Source organism: Crassostrea angulata, chromosome 5, assembly GCF_025612915.1.
Source record: "Crassostrea angulata isolate pt1a10 chromosome 5, ASM2561291v2, whole genome shotgun sequence".
NCBI classification, from domain to species: Eukaryota; Metazoa; Mollusca; class Bivalvia; order Ostreida; family Ostreidae; genus Magallana; species Magallana angulata.
Window position 1 is genome coordinate 20,684,356 of NC_069115.1, and position 24,451 is coordinate 20,708,806.

The window sequence follows — 24,451 nt, forward strand, 5'->3', positions numbered from 1 at the left end:
CAGAACAAATGTTTGCAATGTTTGTCGCGGACCCGCGAATGTAAACAGTAACGAACGGCATTGGAGAAAAGAGAGAGCGTAATGCAGAAGAGAAGTTGTGCATTTTTCGGTGTACACAAGCATTTTCAAGTTACTGTGAAACATATGAACATGCACAGGGAACAATACTACATATTTGTATAAGGAGGGATATATTCTCGTGTGAATCGTTTACGAGGAAATTCTGACAGCCACACTTCTGTCTACCATGTCGACGGATGTGTATGTTTCCATTGATCAGCCGTTGATAAGCTACGAGTAATAAAGGGGAAAAGATGGACATTAAAGTGTGTGATCTATTTGGATGTTACTGAAGAAGGTGAGGCTTTTTATTCCTTTTAAAGTTTCTTGTCTATAGTGGTTAAAATGTCAGCATGTTAACTGGTTAACATTTAGTCTATAGATGTACATGTAAGTACGTGCACACTGTCACTGATGTATGTTATTTTTCTAGTCCAGACAATATAAATCCTTTTAACAGAATTGAATCCCAAATGTTGTACCTTTCACTTGTTTTTTTCTCCTTTTTACCAGAATTTTGTGTAAATTACAATTCAATTTATTGACAAAATCCACATGTGGCGAAAGTCATACATACAGTATACAAATATACATGTAGTTGGTACTGTACATAGATTTTCTTATGATATGTCCATCGCGTATGAATTTACAAATATATCTTGATGATTTAACATCTGCTGGGTTAAGAATTTTATAAGAATTACAGAGTTAGATGTTTTGTTATGGTGTGGGTGTTTGTTTACTAACGTGTACTTTTTACATTGTTTACTGGATGTTTAGACTTGCTCGAGGTTCATTGGTGACTGGAAAGGATGACCAAATTTATCTATTTAAAAAAAAATCAGATTGTGAATTTTCAACTCAAAATTCAAAGCAGGGTCTAATTAGAAACATATGTCATTGATCATATTCTTGTGCGGAAGACTCCAAATGTAGACATAAATACCCTGTAGACATACATGTAACATCAAGTAAATAAAATTGTATACTTCAGACTTCAGAGTTAAAACATGACTAAAAAGTCTTTAATATTTTTATGATGCCGATCAATGTATCATTAGAGAGGTTTAGCAGACCAACGGGTACCCGGTACATGTACTTGTACATGTAGTTTACAAGTTAGAACTATGCGTACCACTCTACCAGTTCACATAATTTTTCTTGTTTAGCAGTTTTGATGTGTACTTGAATTGTCCTTGTTAATGTTTAAAATGTAATTTTTCATTTATATTTTCTTTTTTTAATCTGACTACTGGCAGTACTGGCATGCCAGCAGTTCTTGTCGAGGACCATTTCTCGCTGGTGCAATGTTACATCATATTTTCGTATATAATTTTATGTGTTGATAAAATGACGTAACAATGCACTGATGAAAAATGGTACTCAACGATAACTGATCGCATGCCAATATTGATTAATTACAGACAAAAACTGAAGGTTGCAAGTGTTATTTTTTATTGAACACCATTGTTTAAAATAACTTTTTATATATGTGACGGTCAGACCGGTTTAAATACCAGTGTTCAGTTGGTAGAGCACCTGACTAGAGATTCAGGGGGCCCAGGTTTAATTCCTGGTTTGGTCCTTCATTATTTCTCCCATCCTGTTACAATATTAAGGCTTGGACGTTTCTGTACTTAGCCGATTCGGTACATATCACTATACATGAGATGCGATACGATACATATCACGATACATTGCAACTAAATGAAAACATGAATAAGGGTTAAAAATTTATTCAATCTGTCGATGTATTACCGCATGTCCAAAGTTATTTTGATATATTTAAAATGAGCGTTGCACAATTTACAAATTACTTAAGTCTCATATACACTACTTTTTCATTAACAAGTAATCCAAAAGTTGTCCACACTCCAGATTTAGCTTCCTACAGGTTTGACAACTTTACGAGGTTTTCCGCCATCTTTGTACTTTCATATTAGGCGCGCAGACTGAAAAATAGCCGATATATGAAGCTCAGATATTTTTGGAAAATAAAACAAAGTCCGCATAGGTATCGTAATGTATTAATGGTAAATGTAACAATCCAAATATCGTCAAAATAAATACCGTGATGCACCGGTGCATCGGTGGATCGTTCCATCCCCATACAATATTGGTGTTGTAACCAACCCCTGGAACTGACAGGTTAACTCCTGCCAGGGGAAGAGCCAGGGGTGATCTTTGAGGGTGAAGATCATTTAAGGGGGGGGGGGATGTGATGGTCAGACTGGTTTGAATACCGGTGCCAGATACATGTAGCTCAGTTGGTAGAGCACTTGACTAGAGATTCAGAGGGCAAGGTTCGAATCCCAGTCTGTTCTGTCATTATTTCTCCCATCTTGTACATATATATCAGATCTATTCAAGTCAGTGTCAGCTACATTATGCATAAACAATTTTACCCGCTCCTAAACCACAAACTTTCTTATTAGTGGATTCAGCTTACTGCTGATTGGCTGCGGTTGCAGCAGACTCATAATATATGCACGCACAAAACACAATGAACTTATCAGAGAATGAAAAATTCATCGAGTTACTTTCAACTGTTGGAATTTGGGTATTTTTTAAAAATGTATACTTGTGACAAAACATATGATTATGTGGTACATACAGCTGTAGCTTTATGAAGAAAATTTTGGTTAGACCATATATACCTATCATGCAAGTAAATGATATTTACAAAAAACTTGCAATTTATGGCGCACGAAATATACGCTACTTTTATAAAGATTGACATACATGTAATGTAACACATTCTGTGAAAAATAATCTATTAAAAATTCTTCATTAAGTTTACTCATACATGTTTTATGCTTATTACACATAGTATTGTTTTTAAAAAATGTAATTTAAAAGAAAAGAAACCAAAACCCTCGCCAAATTTATTTGCAAAAAAAAAAACCGGTAGAATTGATAAAACATGGTATACCAGAAGGAAATACATGTACTTTGAGCTAATTATTATTTTTTTTTTATTTCAGCTCAAAACAGCCTCTTGTTACCACATGGCTTTTACCGGTACCTGTTGATTCTTGTGGGTCAGCTCCTGAGATTATATAACCTGTCACCTCTATCCATATGCATATTCCTTGTGTTCTACAGACTATTTACCGGTAATTCAAATTAAATCCGATAATGCATGAACAATAATGGAACTTGAAGAAAGCATCATGCCATGTTGTGGTTTGTGTTTGATAAGAAATTATGAAAACAAAATTAAGGCTGTTTAAAGAAATTCATAATTGCTGTGAAAATTTGTTTTTCAATAAAAGTATGCAATTATGTTTCCTTTATTTTTTATTTCATAAAGATATTTAGATGTGTTTACATAATTGAAAAATCCCCCCCCCCCCCCCTCCCCTCTATTTAATTGTCTGCATTAAGATTACATGTAGGATATGTAAATGTACATTTGACTTTGAAATAACATCTGCTATGATAATTACTTTTGAAATGAACAAGAAACAACCTATTTCTACCTTTCTAAGGTATATATGCAGAAAAAAAGTAGAAAAACATGTCAAATTTGAACATTTTTCATGGAAATCAACTCTGTCTCCAGCTTAACCTGGGTGTTTGAAGTTTATTTTAATTTAAGGCAGATGTCTAACTTGTAGGTTGTATCTTACTATTTTAGCATGGTTAGAAGGAGACTAGAAATCAAAATAGATTAGATATTCACTAAATATGATTGTTAGCTTACTTTTTTTCATAAAAACAAGAAATCACAAGCAGGACAGCTGTCTATTTGTTAATTAAAATGGTGTAAATCATAAAATAAACAAATAATTAGGATCAAATTTTAGAATCATTGATGATTGTTTTCAAATATGTGTGAGAAATGACTCAAGGAAATTGCCATAAGTTTCATAAAATTAGGTTAAACATTTTTAACCATGACTTTTTATGAAAATCAAAAGATGGGGGGGGGGGGGGGGGTATACATGTAAGGATATTTCTAAGTGATATGAAGCTTTTATCATGATTATATAATGTAGATGCATGTTGTATTGAATAAGGTTTCTTTTCAAAGGTGGTTGAACAACAATTGACCTCTAAAAGGTCAGGTAAAGATGTTTTACTATGGAGAACCCTGTAAATCTGTGTTTATTAATGGAAATTGGAAATGGGGGGTTCACTTAAATGGCCATATTTTTATGAAACCTCAATGGAATTTGCAATATGTAGTATTCTTTTTCTCAGAATTGCATTAGCTTTCTTATTCTAAGACAAACCGTCTTTTCATAAAATGTTAGTGTACTAATTGCAGTTAAAAGTACATGTACAAGGAATAGTTTCGGATAAAGAACCGTCAATATTTTTGTAAAATTGATAGTGACTGTACGTGAAGATTTACCAGTGTTGCGTAGATTCATGAAATGAATTTTAATGTTTATCAATAGTTAATGGGATGTCTCTTGTTGGAATTGGTAAGGCCTAAAAAAGAAATAGTGTGTTTAGGGTAACACTGATGAAAAAATTAGGTTAGGTAGGTGGGGATTTTTTTTTATTTTATCTATTTTTTTTTGGCCTGAATCCTAAGAATGTTTGTTTGTTTCATATTTAAAAACGTATTTTTTATTGGAAATAAGATGAAATTCACAGTCGGATAAAATCAGGCATCTAAAAATGGTAGGATCGGGCCATTTTTGTAGGTTAGGTCGGGTTACCCGAAACCCACAACTTTTTTTTTTTAGGCCTAAGCAATATTAAGGCCCCTAATTTTAAGTACATGAGAAGCAGTAATAAATTGTGAAACTTGCGGCTTTGACTGTTGTGTTGCCTTTACACAGTGAAATTGAAGGTTACAAACTGGAGGTTATATAACATGAAATGGAGGTGGATGGGATATTATATGCCTATTTAGTATGTACTGGGTATGAGGACAATAGCAAGTTTATTGTCCCCCAAGACAGCAACTATTTCATGAGGCAAAGCCAAGGGAAATAGTTGCTGAGGGGTGGGACAATAAACTTGCTATTGTCCAGATAGTCAGTTAATTGGTATATTATTATACCGAAAAAAACTTTATTAGTCAGCGATGCAGAATTTCTTGATGATAAACAAATTAGAGTTATCAAACTTTGTATTTAATGCGGTGATCTAATTAGGTCAGAGGTGTTCCGAGTTTAAAAAGGAGGGTAATCAAATTCTACTGATGAATGGTTTTGATGACTATTCACCATGGGCAGATAGCATGGATACTATTTCAAATTAGATAGAAAGCAAGTTTGTGTGGGCTTCTAGTGATCAGTTTGTCCGTCTTTCCATCCGAGATCGCTTGACCGGAGCATAGCTTCTCTCCCCTTGGCCCAATCTGGCTCATACCTCATCCACAGGGTTCCTTTGGGTTAAGGATGTGCTGTGACCTTGAACCATGTTGTTAGGTATAAGGTTAAGGTCATAGTAGAATTACATGTATAACATCCTTGTCTGGGGCATATCTTCTCTCCCTTTGGTCCAATCTGGCTAATACTCACAGACTGTCTCTATCGTTAATCGATGTGCAGTGACCTTGCATGAAATTTCTAGGTAAAGGGTGAAATATCATATCGGATCATGCAAAAATCCTTTTTTCAGAGCATATATACTTTCTACTAACCCCTATAGGGCTCAGACTTCACATAAGCAGAGCTTTTGAGTAAAGGGTGTGTAGTGACCTTGAACCTATTTTCAAGGTAAACTGTGAAGGTCATAGCAGAATTATATTTAAAAAATCCTTGTCTGGAGTACATCTTCTCTCCCTTTGCTCCAATCAGGCTCATACTTCACCCACATGATGCCTTTGATCAAAGGATATGCAATGACCTCGAATGATATTTGTAGATCAAGTGTCAAGGTCATATCAGATCACACAAAAATCCATATTTTAAGAGCATATATATACTCTCCTTTTAGCCCCTAATTGGCTAATATTTTGCCTAAACAGAGCTTATTGGTTAATGGCGTGCAGTGACCTTGAACCATGTCAATGTGAAGGTCATAGCAGATCTTAATAAAATTAGTTTTAGACAGTAGATTATTTCCCGGATATGCTTAATCTTGGTCAGATTCAACAAAAATGCCTATATGTTAGGGGCAATGAAACAGCTAAATGCCAGCTGGAAAAATTTCAAGTTATAGGTCAAGGTCAAAGCAAAATTCTCTAAAATAACATCAGCGGGGCCCTTTGAAATGTTCACCATCAATAGTAATTTTAAATAAAAATATTCACAGAGGAATAATAAAATTAAGTAAACTATACATCGATAAGTTTCTGACAATTGATGATGCAACAAGCACATAGTACGAAAGGTCAACCCTTTGAAAAGCAGTGTAGAGGAAATGTTGCTCAGAATTATGTTTTAAACAAAATTGATTTTTTACGGACATTTTAATTTTGCATTCTGGGTTAAGAAATTAGATGTTAGTTCCAGGTAAAATTAACTTTTACCTAAAATGAAGTCAAATTTGTTAAGTCGTACTTAAAACCATTCGGATTTTGTTAAGTCATACCAAGAATCATTCGATTTTTAAAATCTTTTTTGTACCTAAGTTACTTTTGTCATTAGATTAAGAACACTGCTTCTTAGAGGTACTTCTAGCATTACTTTCGACATTAGCGGAAAACCCACTCGTTGCTTTGCAACGAGCTTTGCTCTAGTTATTTTTTTTTTTTTATCCGCAAATTTTGTGTAGGCCATTTCTCGTACATTTGTTGTCTGATTGTTATGAAACTTTCAGGGTATGTAGACAATGTTAATATCTCGAGACGTTTTTTTCAAATTTTTAAAATTCACTTCCGGTTATGAGTTTTTGCCCTTTAATTGAAAATTGGGGGGTCTTTTGTCCAGAGTTGATCTCGGGAACTACAAAAGATAGTTGCATGAAATTTAGCAGGATTGTTGGTAACATGTTATAGTTTTGCTGGCATGAAAATTTTGGCAAAATGTTTTTTAGTTTTTAAGCTATTTGCCGGTAAAGTTTAAGGTTTTGGGGGGTCTGAAATTTTGTTGCTTTTTGTATAATAACCTTTAAACTAAAAATAATTTGTTAATACATATAGAACAAAAGTTGTTTAGAATAACGAGAGCTTTCATTTAAAATTAAGAAAAAAGGGCTGGCCCCTGTAATTAGGGGTCAGCAGCTCATACACGTATTTTTCTAATAGCAAAAATCGTTATCATTTTATGAAAAAAAATTAATTCAGTTATTGTTAATATATTAAATAATGTCATTTGGTATCAAATTTAAAAAGTTTTGTGCCCTATTTTTTTCAAATTTCATAAAACAAATATGTGTGAATCGTAACGTTACATGAACGAGTTAATTTGTCTACATAGACACACAAGCGAACAAATGCCACTTTAAGGCCCAGGCATTTACTGCATTACGTTGTGTTGCGTCTTAGATAAATAGTTGTGATTCAATTTCATTTTTTTCATCTATATCATTTATGAATTCAATGAACACACATTATTTTAACGTTCTATGTGCAACTATTTGTCGGGGCGCCCCTGTTTGTAACCCCCGCGCGCGCGCCGAATGTAAACAGTAACGAACGGCATTGTAGAAAAGAGAGAGCCGTAATGCAGAAGAGAAGTTGTGTATTCTTTCGATGTACAGATGCATTTTCAATTTACTGTGAAACATATGAACATGCACAGGGAACAATACTACATATTTGTTTAAGGAGGATATTTTTCTCGTGTGAATCGTTTACGAGGAAATTCTGACAGCCACAATTCTGTCGACGATCAGCCGTTGATAAGCTACGAGTAATAAAGGAGAAAAGATGGACATTAAAGTGTGTGATTTATGTGGAAGTTACTGAAGAAGGTGAGGCTTTTACTCCTTTTAAAGTTTAAAAAAGTTAAAGTTAAAATTTAGTATATAGTATAGATGTACATGTAAGTACGTGCACACTGTTTGTTTTTGTTATGGTGTGGGTGTTTGTTTACTAACGTGTAATTTTTACATGTTTCATGGATGTTTAGACTCGCTCGAGGTTCATGGGGGACTGGAAAGGGTAACTGAATTTATCTATTTAAAAAAATAACAGATTGTGAATTTTCAACTCAAAATTCAAAGCAGGGTCTAATTAGAAACATATCATATATTCTTGTGCAGAAGACTCCAAATGTAGTCATGAATATCCTGTAGACATAACTTCAAGTAAATAAAATTGTATACTTCAGACTTCAGAGTTAAAACATGACTTTAATATCTTTATGATGCCAATCATTGTATCATTAGAAAGGTTTAGCAGACCAACGGGTACCAGGTACATGTACTTGTACATGTAGGTTACAAGTTAGAACTATGCGTACTATTCTACCAGTTCACATAATTTTTCTTGTTTAGCAGTTATGTGTACTTAAATTGTCCTTGTTAATGTTTTAAATGTAATTTTTTATTCTCTTTTTTTAATCTGACTACTGGCAGTACTGGCGTGCGAGCAGTTCTCGCCGAGGACCATTTCTCGCTGGTGCACTGTTACATCATATTTTTGTATATAATTTTATGTGTTGATAAAATGACGTAACAATGCACTGGTGAGAAATGGTACTCGGCGAGAACTGATCGCACGCCAATATTGATTAATTACAGACAAAAACTGAAGGTTGCACGTGTTATTTTTTATTGAACAACATTGTTTAAAATAATTCTTTATATATGTGATGATCAGACCGGTTTGAATACCAGTGCCAGATAGCTCAGTTGGTAGAGCACCTGACTAGAGATTCAGGGGGCCCAGGTTCAAATCTCGGTTTGGTCCTTCATTATTTCTCCCATCCTGTTACAATATTGGTGTTGTGACCAACCCCTGGAACTAACAGGTTAACTCCTGCCAGGGGTGATCTTCGAGGGTGAAGATCATTTAAGGGGGAAGGAATGTGAGGGTCAGACTGGTTTGAATACCGGTGCCAGATACATGTAGCTCAGTTGGTAGAGCACTTGACTAGAGATTCAGAGGGCCAGGTTCGAATCCCAGTTTGTTCCGTCGTTATTTCTCCCATCTTTGACATATACATGTATATCAGATATATGACAGATGATTAAGGGTCATCACATGTTTTGCAAGATGCAATGAGTGTTAAAAACCTTTACTTTACAACACAATACATATAAGTGAATATTTATGTTTCTTGTTATTATTTGGTGTGGTTTTCTTGACAGTGTCGCATAAACAATTTACCCGCTCCTAAAACACAAACTTTCTTTTTGTGGATTCAGCTTACCGCTGATTGGCTGCTGTTGCAGCAGACAAATAAGATATGCACGCACAAAACACAATGAACTTATCAGAGAATGAGTTGAGTTTATTTCAATTGTTGGAATTTGGGTTGTTTTTTTTTTAAATGTATACTTAAATGACAAAACATATATGTGGTACATACAGCTGTAGCTTTATGAAGAAAATTTTGGTTAGACCATATATACCTATCATGCAAGTAAATGATATTTACAAAAAACTAATATACGAAATATACGAAATATACGCTAGTTTTATAAAGATTGACATACATGTAATGTACCACATTCTGTGAAAAATAATCTATTAAAAATTCTTCATTAAGTTTACTCATACATGTTTTATGCTTATTACACATAGTATTGTTTTTAAAACATGTAATTTATAAGAAAATAAGCAAAAACCCTCGCTAAATTTATTTGCAAAAAAAAAAACACAGTAGAATTGATAAAAAATGGTATACCAGAAGCTAATACCAGTACATGTTCTTTGACGCTGTTCGGTGGGTAATATTCGTTTGTAATTTACGAATTGAAATATTGACTGTTGCACTACAAGTATGGTAATAAACTCTCTATCTCTCAAACTCTCTCTCTCTCAATTTGATAAGTGTTTATACCTATGAAAATTTTTTAATATTATATTATGACTTGATATGCAAATTTTTGATCTTGTACTGCCTAAATGTTATGTCATGTATTGGGATATGTCATACCTATTACACTGCATGGTCAGTGTATTTTTTCCAGAAATACTATGCATATGTTAATGTAAACACAGCTATTACTAGTACATGTATGTAAACACAGCTAATTATTTTTTTTTTATTTCAGCTCAAAACAGACTCTTGTTACCACATGGCTTTTACCGGTACCTGTTGATTCTTGTGGGTCATCTCCTGAGATTAACCTGTCACCTCTATCCACATGCATATTCCTTGTGTTCTACAGACTATTTACCGGTAATTCAAATTAAATCCGATAATGCAAGAACAATAATGGAACTTGAAGAAAGCATGACATGCCATGTTGTGGTTTGTGTTTGATAAGAAATTATGAAAACAAAATTAAGGCTGTTTATAAAGAAATTCATAATTGCTGTGAAAATTTGTTTTTCAATAAAAGTATGCAATTATGTTTCCTTTATTTTTTTATTTCATAAAGATATTTAGATGTGTTTACATAATTGAAAAATCCCCCCCCCCCCTCTCTATTTAATTGTCTGCATTAAGATTACATGTAGGATATGTAAATGTACATTTGACTTTGAAATAACATCTGCTATGATAATTACTTTTGAAATGAACAAGAAACAACCTATTTCTACCTTTCTAAGGTATATATGCATAAAAAAAAGTAGAAAAACATGTCAAATTTGAAAAATTTTCATGGAAATCAACTCGATCTGTCTCCAGCTACCTGGGTGTGTTTGAATTTAATTTTAATTTAAGGCAGATGTCTAACTTGTAGGTTGTAACTTACTGTTTTAGCATGGTTAGAAGGAGACTAGAAATCAGAATAGATGGGATATTCACTAAATATGATTGTTAGCTTACTTTTTTCATGAAAACAAGAAATCACAAGCAGGACAGCTGTCTATTTGTTAATTAAAATGGTACAAATCATACAATAAACAAATAAAGATCAAATTTTAGAATCATTGATGATTGTTTTCAAATATGTGTGAGAAATGACTCAAGGAAATTGCCACACGTTTCATAAAATTAGGTAAAACATTTCAAACCATGACTTTTTATGAAAATCAAAAGATTGGGGGGTGGGGGGTATACATGTAAGGGTATTTCTAAGTGATGTGAAGCTTTTATCATGATTATATCATGTAGGCGTATGTTGTATTGAATAAGGTTTCTTTTTAAAGGTGGTTTAACAAAAGTTGACCTCTAAAAGGTCAGGTAAAGATGTTTTACTATGGAGAACCCTGTAAATCTGTGTTTACTAAAGGAAATTGGAAATGGTGGGTTCACTGAAATGGCCATATTTTTATTAAACCTCAATGGAATTGGCAATAGGTGGTATTCTTTTTCTCAGAATTGCATTAGCTTTCTTAGTCTTTTCATAAAAATGTTAGTGTACTAAGTTAAAGGTACAAGGAACAGTTTCGGATAAAGTACCGTCAATATTTTCGTAAAATTGAGAGTGACTGTACTTGAAGGTTTATCATTGTTGCGTAGATTCATGAAATGAATTTTAATGATTATCAATAGTTAGAGGGATGTCTCTTGTTGGAATTGGTAAGCAATATTAAGGCCCCTAATTTTAAGTACATGAGAAGCAGAAATAAATTGTGAAACTTGCGGCTATGACAGATATGTTGACTTTACAGTGAAATTGAAGGTTACAAACGGGAGGTTATATAACATGAAATGTAGGTGGATGGGATATTATATGCCTATTTAGTATTTACTGGGTATGAGGACAATAGCAAGTTTATTGTCCCCAAAGACAGCAACTATTTAATGAGGCAAAGCCAAGGGAAATAGTTGCTGTGGAGTGGGACAATAAACTTGCTATTGTTCGAATAGTCAGTTAATTGGTATTTCATTATACAGAAGAAAACTTTATTTGTCAGCGATGCACAACTTCTTGATGATAAACAAATTAGAGTTAAATCAAACTTTGTATTTAATGCGGCGATCTTATTAGGTCAGAGGTGTTCCGAGTTTAAGGTGATATGGGACACTTCCATGTTGTGACGTATTGTTTATCGAAATAAACAATAAAATAAAGTGTAATTATATAAGTACATGTAGTTTCTTTCCAAAAATGGTCACCTAACTCCTTAGCACAGTGGGTTAGAGGGTTACTAGGAACATGGAAGTCATGAGTTCGAATCCCGCTGGGGTTTTTACAATTTTTACCTTTTCAAATATTTTTAAAAGCTATTTTTTGGTTAAATATTGTAAAATTTGAAAATTCTAAACGGGTGAAAATTTTTCAATTTTATAGTACTTTAATCCACATTAATATCGACAGATGTCCCATACTACCTTAAAAAGGAGGGAAATCAAATTTTGCTGATGAATGGTTTTGATGACTATTCACCATGGGCAGATAGCATGGATACTATTTTAAATTAGATAAAAAGGCATGTTTATGCGGGCGCCTTCTAGTGATCAATTTGTCCGTCTGTCCATCCGAGATGGCTTGATAGGAGCATAGCTTCTCTCCCCTTGGCCCAATCTGGCTCATACCTCATCCACAGGGTTCCTTTGGTTGAAGGATGTGCAGTGACCTTGAACTATGTTTTTAGGTATAAGGTTAAGGTCATAGCAGAATTATATATATAAAATCCTTGTCTGGGGCATATCTTTTTTCCCTTTGGTCCAATCTGGCTAATACTCACAGAGTGTCTCAATGGTTAAACGATGTGCAGAGACCTTGCATGAAATTTCTAGGTAACGGGTGAAGATCATATCGGATCATGCAAAAATCCTTTTTTGAGAGCATATATAATTTCTACTAACCCCTATTTGGCTCAGACTTCACATAAGCAGAGCGTTTGAGTAAAGGGTGAAAGGGTGTGTAGTGACCTTGAACCTATTTTCAGTGAAAAGAAACTGTGAAGGTCATAGCAGAATTATATTTTTAAAAATCCTTGTCCGGAGTATATCTTCTCTCCCTTTGCTCCATTCAGCCTCATACTTCACCCACATGATGCCTTTGATCAAAATATATGCAATGACCTCGAATGATATTTGTAGATGAAGAGTCAAGGTCATATCAGATCACACAAAAATCCATATTTTAAGAGCATAGATATACTCTCCTTTTAGCCCCTAATTGGCTAATATTTTACCTTTACAGAGTTTATTGGTTAATGGCGTGCAGTGACCTTGAACCAAGTCTGTGAATGTGAAGGCAGGGCTCGACATTAACGCTTGTCCGGTACCAGTTAAAAAAATATGCGGACAAGTGAATATTGCTGGCCACTTGTCCGACTGGACAAGTGCATTTTTTATATTAAGAAGTCTCCAACATTTAAAAAAGAAAAGAAAGTTTTGTGATAAGTTTATCCGTAGTCTCGTTATAAGTTTATCGATTAGTTATTTTGAATTTCGATCCCGACATCAAATTGCAATGCAATTGAGTTACTCTTGATCGGGATTGAAGTTTACTAATTTCAAACAACTGTCAAGGTGTGGATCTTAGTTCTTACAAAGTACCAAACACATATGTTAAGAAAAAGAAAGGAAGAAAAGGTAGCAAAGATAAAGGATTATGGAAAGAAATGTAACTTATTTTAGGTTTCATTCATCATTGATAGACTATGATGACTTTCCATGTTTAGTTTAAAAAACAGCTGAGAAATCAATATAACAGTTACATGTATTTTTAAACCTGATGCTAAATTTAAGATGTCTTGTAATTTGCCATGACAAAGCAACAGCTGACAAATTATGTTTAATGTTATATAGAACAAATACATGTAGGCCTACATAATTATAGGAAAGACACTTTAAGTTTCCATTTAAAAAGTCAGGTTATTAATTATAGCTAGAGTATTAATCAATAAATGATTTTATTTTAGTAATAGAGTACTGTAGTTTTCAAGTTGACAATATTTGATCTTTAATATTGAAAATTTTTCGGACAAGTGAAGTTGAAGTTCGGACAAGTAAATGTTTTGGTCACTTGTCCGAATGGACAAGTAGGAAAAAAGTTAATGTAGAGCCCTGGAAGGTCATAGCAGATCTTTTTAAAATTAGTTTTAGACAGTAGATTATTTTCCAAATATGCTTAATCTTGGTCAGATTGAACAAAAATGCATGTATGTTAGGGGGAATGAAATTGAATTAAAAGTTCTATGCCAGCTGGAAAAATTTCAAGTTATAGGTTAAGGTCAAAGCAGAATTCTCTGAAATAACATCAGCGGGGCCCTTTGAAATGTTCACCATTTCAATGTTGGCTGGTTCATAGTAATTTTACATAGAAAATATTCACAGAGGTACAGTAAAGTAAACTTTACATCGATAAGTTTCTGACAATTAATGACGCAAAGAGCACACAGTACGAAAGGTCAACCCTTTGAAAAGCAGTGAAGAGAAAAAGTTGCTCATAATTATGTTTTAAACAAAATTGATTTTTTACGTAAATTTTAATTTTGCATTCTTGGTTAAGAAAAAAGATGTTAGTTCAAGGTAAAGTAAACTTGTACCTAAAATGAGGTCAAATTTGTTAAGTCGTACTTAAACACATTGTTTTTTTTTTGTTAAGTCGTTCTTGAAATGGTTAAGGGTTTTTGGTTAAGTCGTACTTAAAAACATTCGGATTATGTTAAGTTGTACCAAGAATCATTCGATTTTTTTTTATCTTTTTGTACTTAGGTTTCTTTGTTACTAGATTAAGAACTCTGCTTCTTAGACGTACTTCTAGCGTTGCTTTCGACATTACCGGAAAACCCACTCGTTGCTTTGCAACGAGCTTTGCTCTAGTTCTTTTTATTCTTTTTTTTGTCTTACAAATTTTGTGCAGGCGATTTCTCGAAGATGGCTCATTCGATTTTCTTCAAATTTTAAGGGATGATGTGTCGGTATCTGAAGTTTGTACCACCGTTTTAATTTCTTGATAATCACTTCCGGTCGGAAGTTATCGTCCGTTTACGATTTTTAAAAGTCAATTTTGTCGGCTAGAGATCTAAAAAACGAATAAAGATATAGGGCTGAAATTTTCAGTGAAGATAGACATCGCTTTTACCTGTTGCAACATGGTCATAAAAACGTCCGCCATCACTTCCGGTCGTCACCGGAAGGAAAGATAAAAAATCGATTTTTCAACTTTTTGCTTTTAATATATTTTTCTAATGGGTTGCATCAGAATATGTAATTTGTTTTGAAATCGATTGATGTGTTCCCGAGATATTAAGCATCAAAGTCCTGAAGCGAGAGTCTGGACATGTGCCCAGGCGAACCGGGTTCAAGCTTCGGGTGCTGAAAAAAATTTTCCTAATTTTTTTTTTGCGTTGATTAACAATTTAGTCTTAAAAGTGAAGGATTTTATCTCATTTATTCAAAATATCGGACGGAAGACCCACTCGTTGCTCGCAACGAGAACGATCTAGTTTTATTTCCGCTTTCGGTCTTGTTCCAGATATCACAGGTCCATAACTCGTATGCTGAGTTGACTTATTACCACAGGAATTTTGTGCGGGCCTACCAAATTTGATTTCAGCTGAGTTTGCTTGTTATATCAAGAGGGTTCGATGGCCGTGGCAATGGTTACTGAGTATACTGTATTGATCTCCTTTACAAGAGAAGCCTTACATGTATATATAAAACTATAGGAAAATACCCAAATTTAAAAAGATAAAATGTATTGATATTTTTCCTGACTAAATTTAGAAGGTAAAAAATGTGGATTTTTCCTTCCTAAATAATAGCTTATACTTAAACAAATCATATCTTAAAATTAAGGGAGATCTGGGGATTAATTTTTTGACCATCCAGCCTCCTTAATATTTGATCAAAGGGAGATAACTCATACATATATGAATTCTTTATTACTAGCCAAGCATCAAACTAATATACTGGTACCTTAAAAGGAGTAGTCGACCACTATTAATTTAGGAAATCACAATCGACTAAGCAATATCATATAATATCTTGAGAATCCTTTTTTTAGCTACACCTCAAACTTGAGTCACTGAAACCGATTTAGGAGTAAATGACTCTTATTGATTTTAAAATAACAAGGTCAAATGTAAAACGACTTGAAAACTACTAATATCAAAACTATTATAGATTTTGCCTTGACATTGTACAACTTGCATTATATTTTTCAGACCTTTAAGAATTCAAAGTAAACTATATCATTTAAACATTACCATAGGCGTCGGAAGCAAATTGATATTTGGGGGATGGGGATTGAAAAGAAAAAAAATCAAAATCCTTATTCGGTTGGAGTAGGGGGGAGGATTGACTGCGATGCAATGTTGATTATTTCCCAATTAATTTTTTTCCATATTAATTAAAACACTTAGTGGTGAGATTTTAAAATATTGAATGATACATTCATCCATTGATTATGACTATGTCTATCTTGGCAAAAAAAATGGGGGACATATGTGAAATTAACTTCGAATCGAATATAGTATCCAAGATCTTTCTTTTAATTATTTATAGGAGATTTGTATCTAAATACTCAATGTCAAATTCCAGCATCTGTGGCAATTTTTGAATCAGAGTCAAAAAGTCTGTTAATTATTATCGGTAATAAGTCTGAAATCTATAATCTTGATAATAATTATGTATTCTGAAATATTGATCCCAAGGCACTTGATGATGTAAACATTTCTTTTCAGAAGTAGGTCAAGTTCTCCTATCTACTGAATAGTTAAATCAATTTTATAATTATACATGCACACATATTTGATTTCACTATAGTTAGAGAACTATCTATACGTTAGACTTAGAAATGTTTGCAAATGTCAACAGCATTTAATGTTATAATATAAGAAACCACATTAACAAAATACTGATTATTTACATTTATTTACATATAAAACCAGTTTATTTACATGTAAAATATACAGATAGTAAGTAATCATATGTACATGAACAATACACAGTCTCTGAATTGTGAATATCACAGCAGTTTGATGAAACATAACAAATAACACGATCATGGTTTGCTAAAACATGGATTTTATATAGTTCTAGATAGTTTGGTGATGTATTATAGTATTTAAACACAATCAGTTTATTTACATAGACATTTGAAGTTCACTTTGTAGACATGTAACATTATGATCACAGTTTGTTTACATGTAATATTGGATTTTCTTCACTTTATTTGTTTTCAATTCAGCCACAAAGAGGTTGTCTCTGGTGTCCACACATAAATTACACTGATACTGTAAATGACAGTTGTCAATGTAGCGGAGGAACTGTCCGTCCTGATCCAGGATGTGGATACAGTCGTTGTTTTTGTCTGCTGTCAGGATTCGACCCTGGCTGTCTGTAGTGATGCCGACTGGATGAAATGGTTTCTTGGTAGCAGAGGGAGGACCTGTGTATGTAAACCGGAGTATGCCAGCCTGATTGACCACCACTACTGCACAGGTTGTATAGTCAGCTACACAGATATCTAGGTTCTTGTTCTCACTGATGTATTTAGTGTAACCATCAGATGAATAGAAATGTTGACCTTTGTCATTGTATTGAATTGTTTGCTTCACTGTGGAGCCAGAGTAACGTACAACTTTTGATTGTTTCAGATCTTCAGTGATCATGACAACCAGGAGGTCACCAGAGTAGGTACTACAGACAGAGAGAGGATACCACCCCTGTAGTCTGATCACTGTCTGTATCTGTGTATTCTTCACTATGTTCACAGTTCTATCGGAATCAGTATAAACTAGTTCACCACTCTGTGTCACTGCTATATCCCCTGGCGGGTTCCCTGACTTGGTTTGGATTGACTTCACTAGTTTACCATGGAGGTTGTAGAGTCTCATCATGTTGTCCCGACCACACGTCCATACTTCATCATCACTCAGACAGGACACACTGCGTAATGCATTAGATTCTCCATACTTAAAGTTTGTATTTATTTCTGTGATGATCCGTGGTACATCAATGAGCGGTCTGTCCAGGGGAGAGGACTCAGCACCAGGAGATTCCATTGTGTAGCCATGTTCTGTTTTGATAGATAACTCTGACAGAGAACCAATATGCTGATAAATCTGTTCTTTGTTAATTTTCTGAGGGGTGAATCTTGGCAAGGACACTGTGAGTTTAGGGGGCAATCTTCGGAATTCAGCATTCCTGGATTTGAAGGTAGAGACAAGGCTGACATCATTGGAGTTGAGTAATTTCTTCAGATCAGCAATATCCTGAGTGATTTGAGAAATGGTGCGCTTTATTTCATTTTCCTGCTTATCAAGGACAACCAGGTGTTTGGATTCCATTTCATCCACGTCAGATTTCAGTTTCTTGATGGCAATGTCTATTTCTCTGTGCAAGTCTTCTCCATGTTTGTCAAGAGCTGTTGTTAATTTCTTGGAGTTTTTATTCAAATCAGCTTTCTGAACTGGGATGTTAGATACAATCTCTTGGTATTTAGGATAAATGGTATTTTCTAATTCTTGAAGATCTTTATTTAAGGCTTCTCTCTTAGTATCTAGTATTTTTAAAATGCCCACTTGTTTGTGTCCTAGATGTTCACCTGAGGAGACACATTCCACACAAATAGGAATGTTACATTGTTCACAATGAAGGTCACATAATTGTGTGGAATGTATGGAACATTTAGGATTTAGTCCCCTCTTTTTAAATAGCACAACTTTGTGTTCTTTGGATTCATCTAAGAGATGTTTTCCAACGCAAGCTACACACAGATGTATGTGACAAATGTCACAGTACATAGGGGGGCCCGGGGTCTCACAGAGATGACACCGTAACACATCCTGGGCCCAAGTTCGGCGGTCCATGGTCAGGCACTTTGAAAATTTGATTGGATTTTTAGATGATTTCTGAAAGAACAAATGAAGAGTTATATTTATTATTAGCAAAATTGTTTTAGCAAAATTACTAATTTTATGTCATTATTGTATGTTAAGTCAAAAGTGTATATAGTCACAGGGATGGGTATGGGGAAAGCCCCCCCCCCCCCCCAACTAACAGATGGGTTTAGTATACGAGTATACGGGACCAAGAGAGTATCATACAAAGATATTTCCTGAATGTCTGAGTGTACTTTTTTGTAACATTGCTATATGGAATATTTTTCAGGCTGGGTCTCCTCCCAATCTCATAAGCTGGTCCTAAAAATCTCAATATGGGGGGGGGGGGTGATTTTTCTTTTTTAAGTTGGGTGGGGGAGTCCAAGCCCTATTTTTGTGTAATTTTGCTTTTGTGAATTAAATTACGTTTTTCTATGAGGGGTAGGGTTCGGGGACTCCTGACACCGTCTGGCCGACTTTTGTTTATAGGACGGCTTGGTCGGTTCGCGCACCCCCCCCCCCCCCCCCGACAGACACCAATGGCGATGGTCTAGTTTCTTCGGTAACCCATGGCAAAACAGTGAAATAATGTGCACAATGTTATGGTTATGTTCTATATTATTATTTCTTTATAATCATTTTACTTATTCATAAACAATTTTACAAACTACAAACCTTCACACTCCCAACATGGCGATTCGGGTATTTTCTCTACCGGGTCTGGTTACCTGTGCAATCGTCACGTGGTTTCTTTATTTGTAGGTCAATGGGTCGCCTCCTTTCTTTATAAACACATTTTTCGTGATGGGACTCGTTGTAAATTTAAAAACGATAGACATGACCTTTTCACTAAAAGTTGATTTAGGTTTGTTTCTATCTAACCTTCCACATAAAAAAATATTTTTATAGACTTTAAATGAACTTTTTTCATTAATGTTGTGTAATAACGATATACTAACCATTCGATTCAGTGTTGATTAAATAAATATGATCATACTAATTTTAAATATAATGGTCTTGTGCGCGTCTTGTACGAACATTTTGATGCTAAATATCATCTGACAATTTTATCACATTTAGCAGCAATTCAATATTTCATGTCGTTGGACATTATCTTAAAAAAAGAGATAGAAAGAAGAAATCAATGAATAGATAAAGTAATTATCTGCCCCTATTTTTTTTTTTATTTAGTAGAACCTAAAAATTCATTGGGCCGAGGTGTCTTTTACATGGGCCGACGTGACAATAAATTTGGGCCGACCCGTCTGGGCCGAGGTGTCAAACGCCCTTGGCCGAGGTGTCGTTGGGCCGAGATGTCCGTCTACCGACACCCCCAGGCACGGACCCAGAAAATTTTTAAAGGTGGGGGTTATGGGGAAATTTGCTGGCATAAAATACATCATTGTCTCAAGTCACGGTCTTGGGTCCACGTTGGTAGGAGAGGATATGTAGACTTGCAGGATTTTTAGGGGCAGTCTCTAAAAGACCCTAAACTTGTACGAATAGGAGTAGCTGCACGTCTGTAGCTCCCGGTCTAAAAAAGAATCGAATAGACGACCAGGTTTTTGAGAACGGGAACTACAGACCTGCAACTAGATTAGGAGGTTAATGTGACGAAGCTTTTAAAGTTTTCAATGCATTAAAGAGTAAAATAAAACCGTGAAATTAACTCCAATATTGGCCATCCCGTTAATATCTAAATGCTTAATAATTTTGTATTATTTTGAAGAAAAGATATCTAGAGAAAAAATGTTTCTGGTATAAGAAAAGTCTTAAAATTGTTCACTAAAAATGTTGCAAAGTTTGATACTTTATTTATTAGCAGAGGCGTCGGAACCGGGGGGGGGGGGGGGGGGGGGGCTAGGGGGGGCTAAGCCCCCCCTACTTTTTTTGCAAAGTTATACCTAACCATTAGAAACATACCATGATAGAGGGTTCAGCCCCCCCCCCCCCGCTTTTTCTCGCAGGAAAGATTATTGTCCCTAAATTTACCTTGAAAGATTGAGAAGTTGGATTTAGAAGCATACTAGTCCCCCCCCCCCCCCCCCTCCCACGGATTAGGAATTTCATGATTTTGGAGAAAAAAAAAATTGGGTAAATTTTTTTTCTTTTGGAAATATAGGTGTACTTTGAAGAATTGTTTTAAAAATTTCCTTTTAGCCCCCCCTACTTTTTTTGCAAAGTTATACCTAACCATTAGAAACATACCATGATAGAGGGTTCAGCCCCCCCCCCCCCCCCCCCCCCCCCCCCGCTTTTTCTCGCAGGAAAGATTATTGTTCCTAAATTTACCTTGAAAGATTGAGAAGTTGGATTTAGAAGCATACTAGTCCCCCCCCCCCCTCCCACGGATTAGGAATTTCATGATTTTGGAGAAAAAAAAAATTGGGTAAATTTTTTTTCTTTTGGAAATATAGGTGTACTTTGAAGAATTGTTTTAAAAATTTCCTTTTTAGGCTTTTTAAGGAAGAGGAGTCAAGATGATTCTGTTATACAGGATACACATATACAGTAACTATCTTTGGAAAAGTGGAACTATATAGTTCTAAAGAACAGAAGGATTGGTGAGAACATGTAGTTTTGATATTTAAATCCTACTTGTGTTTTGTTTCTACCATAAAATACAATTCTGGCATATAATATCTAAAAAGAAAGCAGACTTCTTAAATATTTACATCACTAGCTACAATGTACATGTATGTAAATTAATGGCCGGTGATTCTATCAATACAATTGTTATTACATGTAGATATTACACATTGTTGATCAATAGCAGTCATTCATTTCCAACCCCCCCCCCCCCCCGAAAATTAGCACTCAGCATTTTAAATAATTTTACTAATTAGTACATGTGCAGACACTGCCGAAACAGTCTCCTATATTCTCCTATATAAGACAATTTTGGCCGATGTCAATTCACATTCAGTGTCTATTCCTCCTTCCTCTATCATCCCTTTAATTATTTACCAATTTCAAGGAGAGGTTGCAACCCTTGTAAACCCAACCTCTCCTTTTGGATCTGCCCCTGCATCTCTTCCCCTTTTTGACCGTCCGCCATCAAATCCAAGAGTAGACATAAATCATCATATTTTCTAATTTTCTAATCAACATTAATTATAGTCACTGTGAAAGAAGTTTGTTAACCACATTTTTACTTTACAGGGTGTACAAGTGTTTGAAAAAAACCCTTCAATTTGAATACATATAAATGATGAATGTTTAGATAAATTCATGGACTTGATTTCAAAATTATGTATTGTTCACTCGGTTTTTATTTCATCTAACTTTAGTTTCCATTTTCATTATAAAGATAAACTTCTAAACATTGCATGGTTTACATGTATCGAGAATAGACGTCCACGAACAAATCACCTGTCAATCAAAACCAGTACTTTTGGGAGAATTATAATAAACCCTCATCAACGGTGGATTTTTACAATTTACAGCCGTTCCATTGGGTAATGCTTAACAAAAAAATCGGCTTACTCCATCCAGAGACATAAATAACATTGTTTTTTATTTCTCTGCTCTATGCAATGTTGTACATTTTTTAAAAGTTTAATTCTCTCATGATATAAAGCTGATGTTAAGTGTGAAGTGAATTGTAATAGAGCACGCTTGGATCCACGACTAAATGTTTCCAAAAGGGGTCCTGTAAATATGGTTTTGCTGCCAAGTGGGGTATCCCGATGCTTATTTTAGACAGATTTACAAATAAGTTTTCTAGAAGACGGAGTCCGTATCCCTCCACTGAAATTCACAGCGTAGGAACGGAAGTGTACAGTTTGGGATATCGTTGTTTGTCAAGCTATAAAAATAGTAAATAAATTGAACACGTATACATGTAGCTCTCCGTACAGTCGAGGATACTGTCAGTATAATTTTTCTCAAATTAATTTATCAATAGATGTAACAAGAGGCCCATGGGCCACATCGCTCACCTGAGGAACAATAGGTATTATCAGCTTAATGGAGTCATAATACAAACTAACTATCTGGACAATGTACAATAATACATGTAGATCCTGTATAAATAAAATCCATTTTCCCCTGGATATTCTTATGTTTACAATCATTAGTCCCTTTTCTAACAGGATGATTTTATAGTCATATCATATGTTGAGTATTGCAGTTCTCAAAAAGGTCCTTAACAATAGTTTATATATGGGATATAAACGTACATCAAACTCTGAACCTTCTAGTGAGGCCAAAGAATTGTCCTGGGGCCAAAGTCTTAACAATTATAAAGAATCATCTGGCTGATTAGTTTCTGAGAAGATTTTTAAAGATTTACCCTATATATTCCTTTGTTAAACTTTGACCCCCCCCCCCCCATTGTGGCCCCACCCTATCCCTGAGGATCATGATTTTCACAACCTTGAATCTACACTACCTGAGGATGCTTTCACACAAGTTTCAGCTTTCCTGGCTGATTAGTTTCTGAGAAGAAGATTTTTAAAGATTTACTTTATATATTCATATGTTAAACTTCGACCCCCCATTGGGGCCCCACCCTACCCCCGGGGGGCATGATTTTCACAAATTTGAATCTACACTACCTGAGGATGCTACCACACAAGTGTCAGCTTTCCTGGCCGATTAGTTTCTGAGAAGAAGATTTTTAAAGACTTACTGTATATATTCCTATGTAAAACTTCGATCTCCGATTGTGGCCCCGACCTACACCTGGGGGCCATGATTTTCACAAATTTGAATCTACATTACCTGATGATGCTTTCACACAAGTTTCAGCTTTTCTGGCAGATTAATTACTGAGAAGAAGATTTTTAAAGATTTGCTCTATATATTCATTTGTTAAACTTCGACCCCCCATTGTAGCCCCACCCTCAGGTGAGCTAAAAAGATTAAGTTTACAATACAATAAGTTGTTAAAGTAGGTTTCTGTATGGAACGCCTCAACTGCCTTATGTAGATAATCTTCATAATATGATGATACTTCAACATTATATGCTGATACTTTAACATTACATGATGGTACTTTAACATTACGTGCTAATACTTCAACATTACATGCTGATACTTTAACATTACATGATGGTACTTTAACATTACATGCTGATACTTTAACATTACATGCTGATACTTCAACATTACATGCTGATACTTTAACATTACATGATGGTACTTTAACGTTACATGATGGTACTTCAACATTACATGCTGATTCTTTAACATTACATGCTGATACTTCATTATATGATGGTACTTCACTATGCGGTAGTTCTAAAAATAGGGTTAGGGAAGCGTCGCCTAGGGAAAGAAATACGCTTAAACTCAGAACACGTGGATGCCTGTAAAGTTTTTAACACTGGGCTGTTTCTCTGTTTCAGAGATTGATCAGATTGGACTAAGGTCCAGTAAAACTTGTTTAGATCGAGATACTCAACAAATGCTACTATTTGATTAAGTGTTGTCTTTTAAATGGGTCATTTTAAATTTTAAAGAATGGCTGCATTGTGAGTTCATTGGGGCTCAGCGCATAAAAGTCAGGGGGTACCAAAAGTCCTTCAGGGAATTTTGGTCTAAAAATGTGCATTCAGAACCCAATCTTTTGGCGCTTAGTCAGAGCGAACAGCTAATTTTTTTTAAAAAAAGCACCTAAACAAATACTTCTGTCATGCATGTTACATGTAGATTCCTGGAGATCCACGTGAAAGAGTGGGCAATGAAAGC

The 24,451-nt window shown here is 34.8% G+C and overlaps 2 protein-coding genes across 3 annotated transcripts in view; both read right to left on the minus strand.

Moving 5' to 3' along the window:
* Window positions 1-24,451, minus strand: part of LOC128185054 (mitogen-activated protein kinase kinase kinase 4-like) — a 100,595-nt gene that overhangs the window by 32,169 nt on the left and 43,975 nt on the right. The window lies entirely within an intron of this gene.
* The window catches only part of LOC128185056 (uncharacterized), a 30,474-nt gene continuing 22,811 nt past the window's right edge, over window positions 16,789-24,451 (minus strand). Inside the window, exons 1-2 of one of the 2 annotated variants that reach the window (XM_052854728.1) lie at window positions 19,433-19,570; window positions 16,789-18,787 (exon numbers count right to left, since the gene is read on the minus strand). In XM_052854728.1, the coding sequence (XP_052710688.1) occupies window positions 17,075-18,745 (1,671 nt within the window). In that variant the 5' untranslated portion in view covers window positions 18,746-18,787; window positions 19,433-19,570 and the 3' untranslated portion in view covers window positions 16,789-17,074. Of the gene's footprint in view, window positions 18,788-19,432; window positions 19,571-24,451 lie in introns of those variants that run through there. The other variant, XM_052854729.1, reaches the window with a different exon arrangement.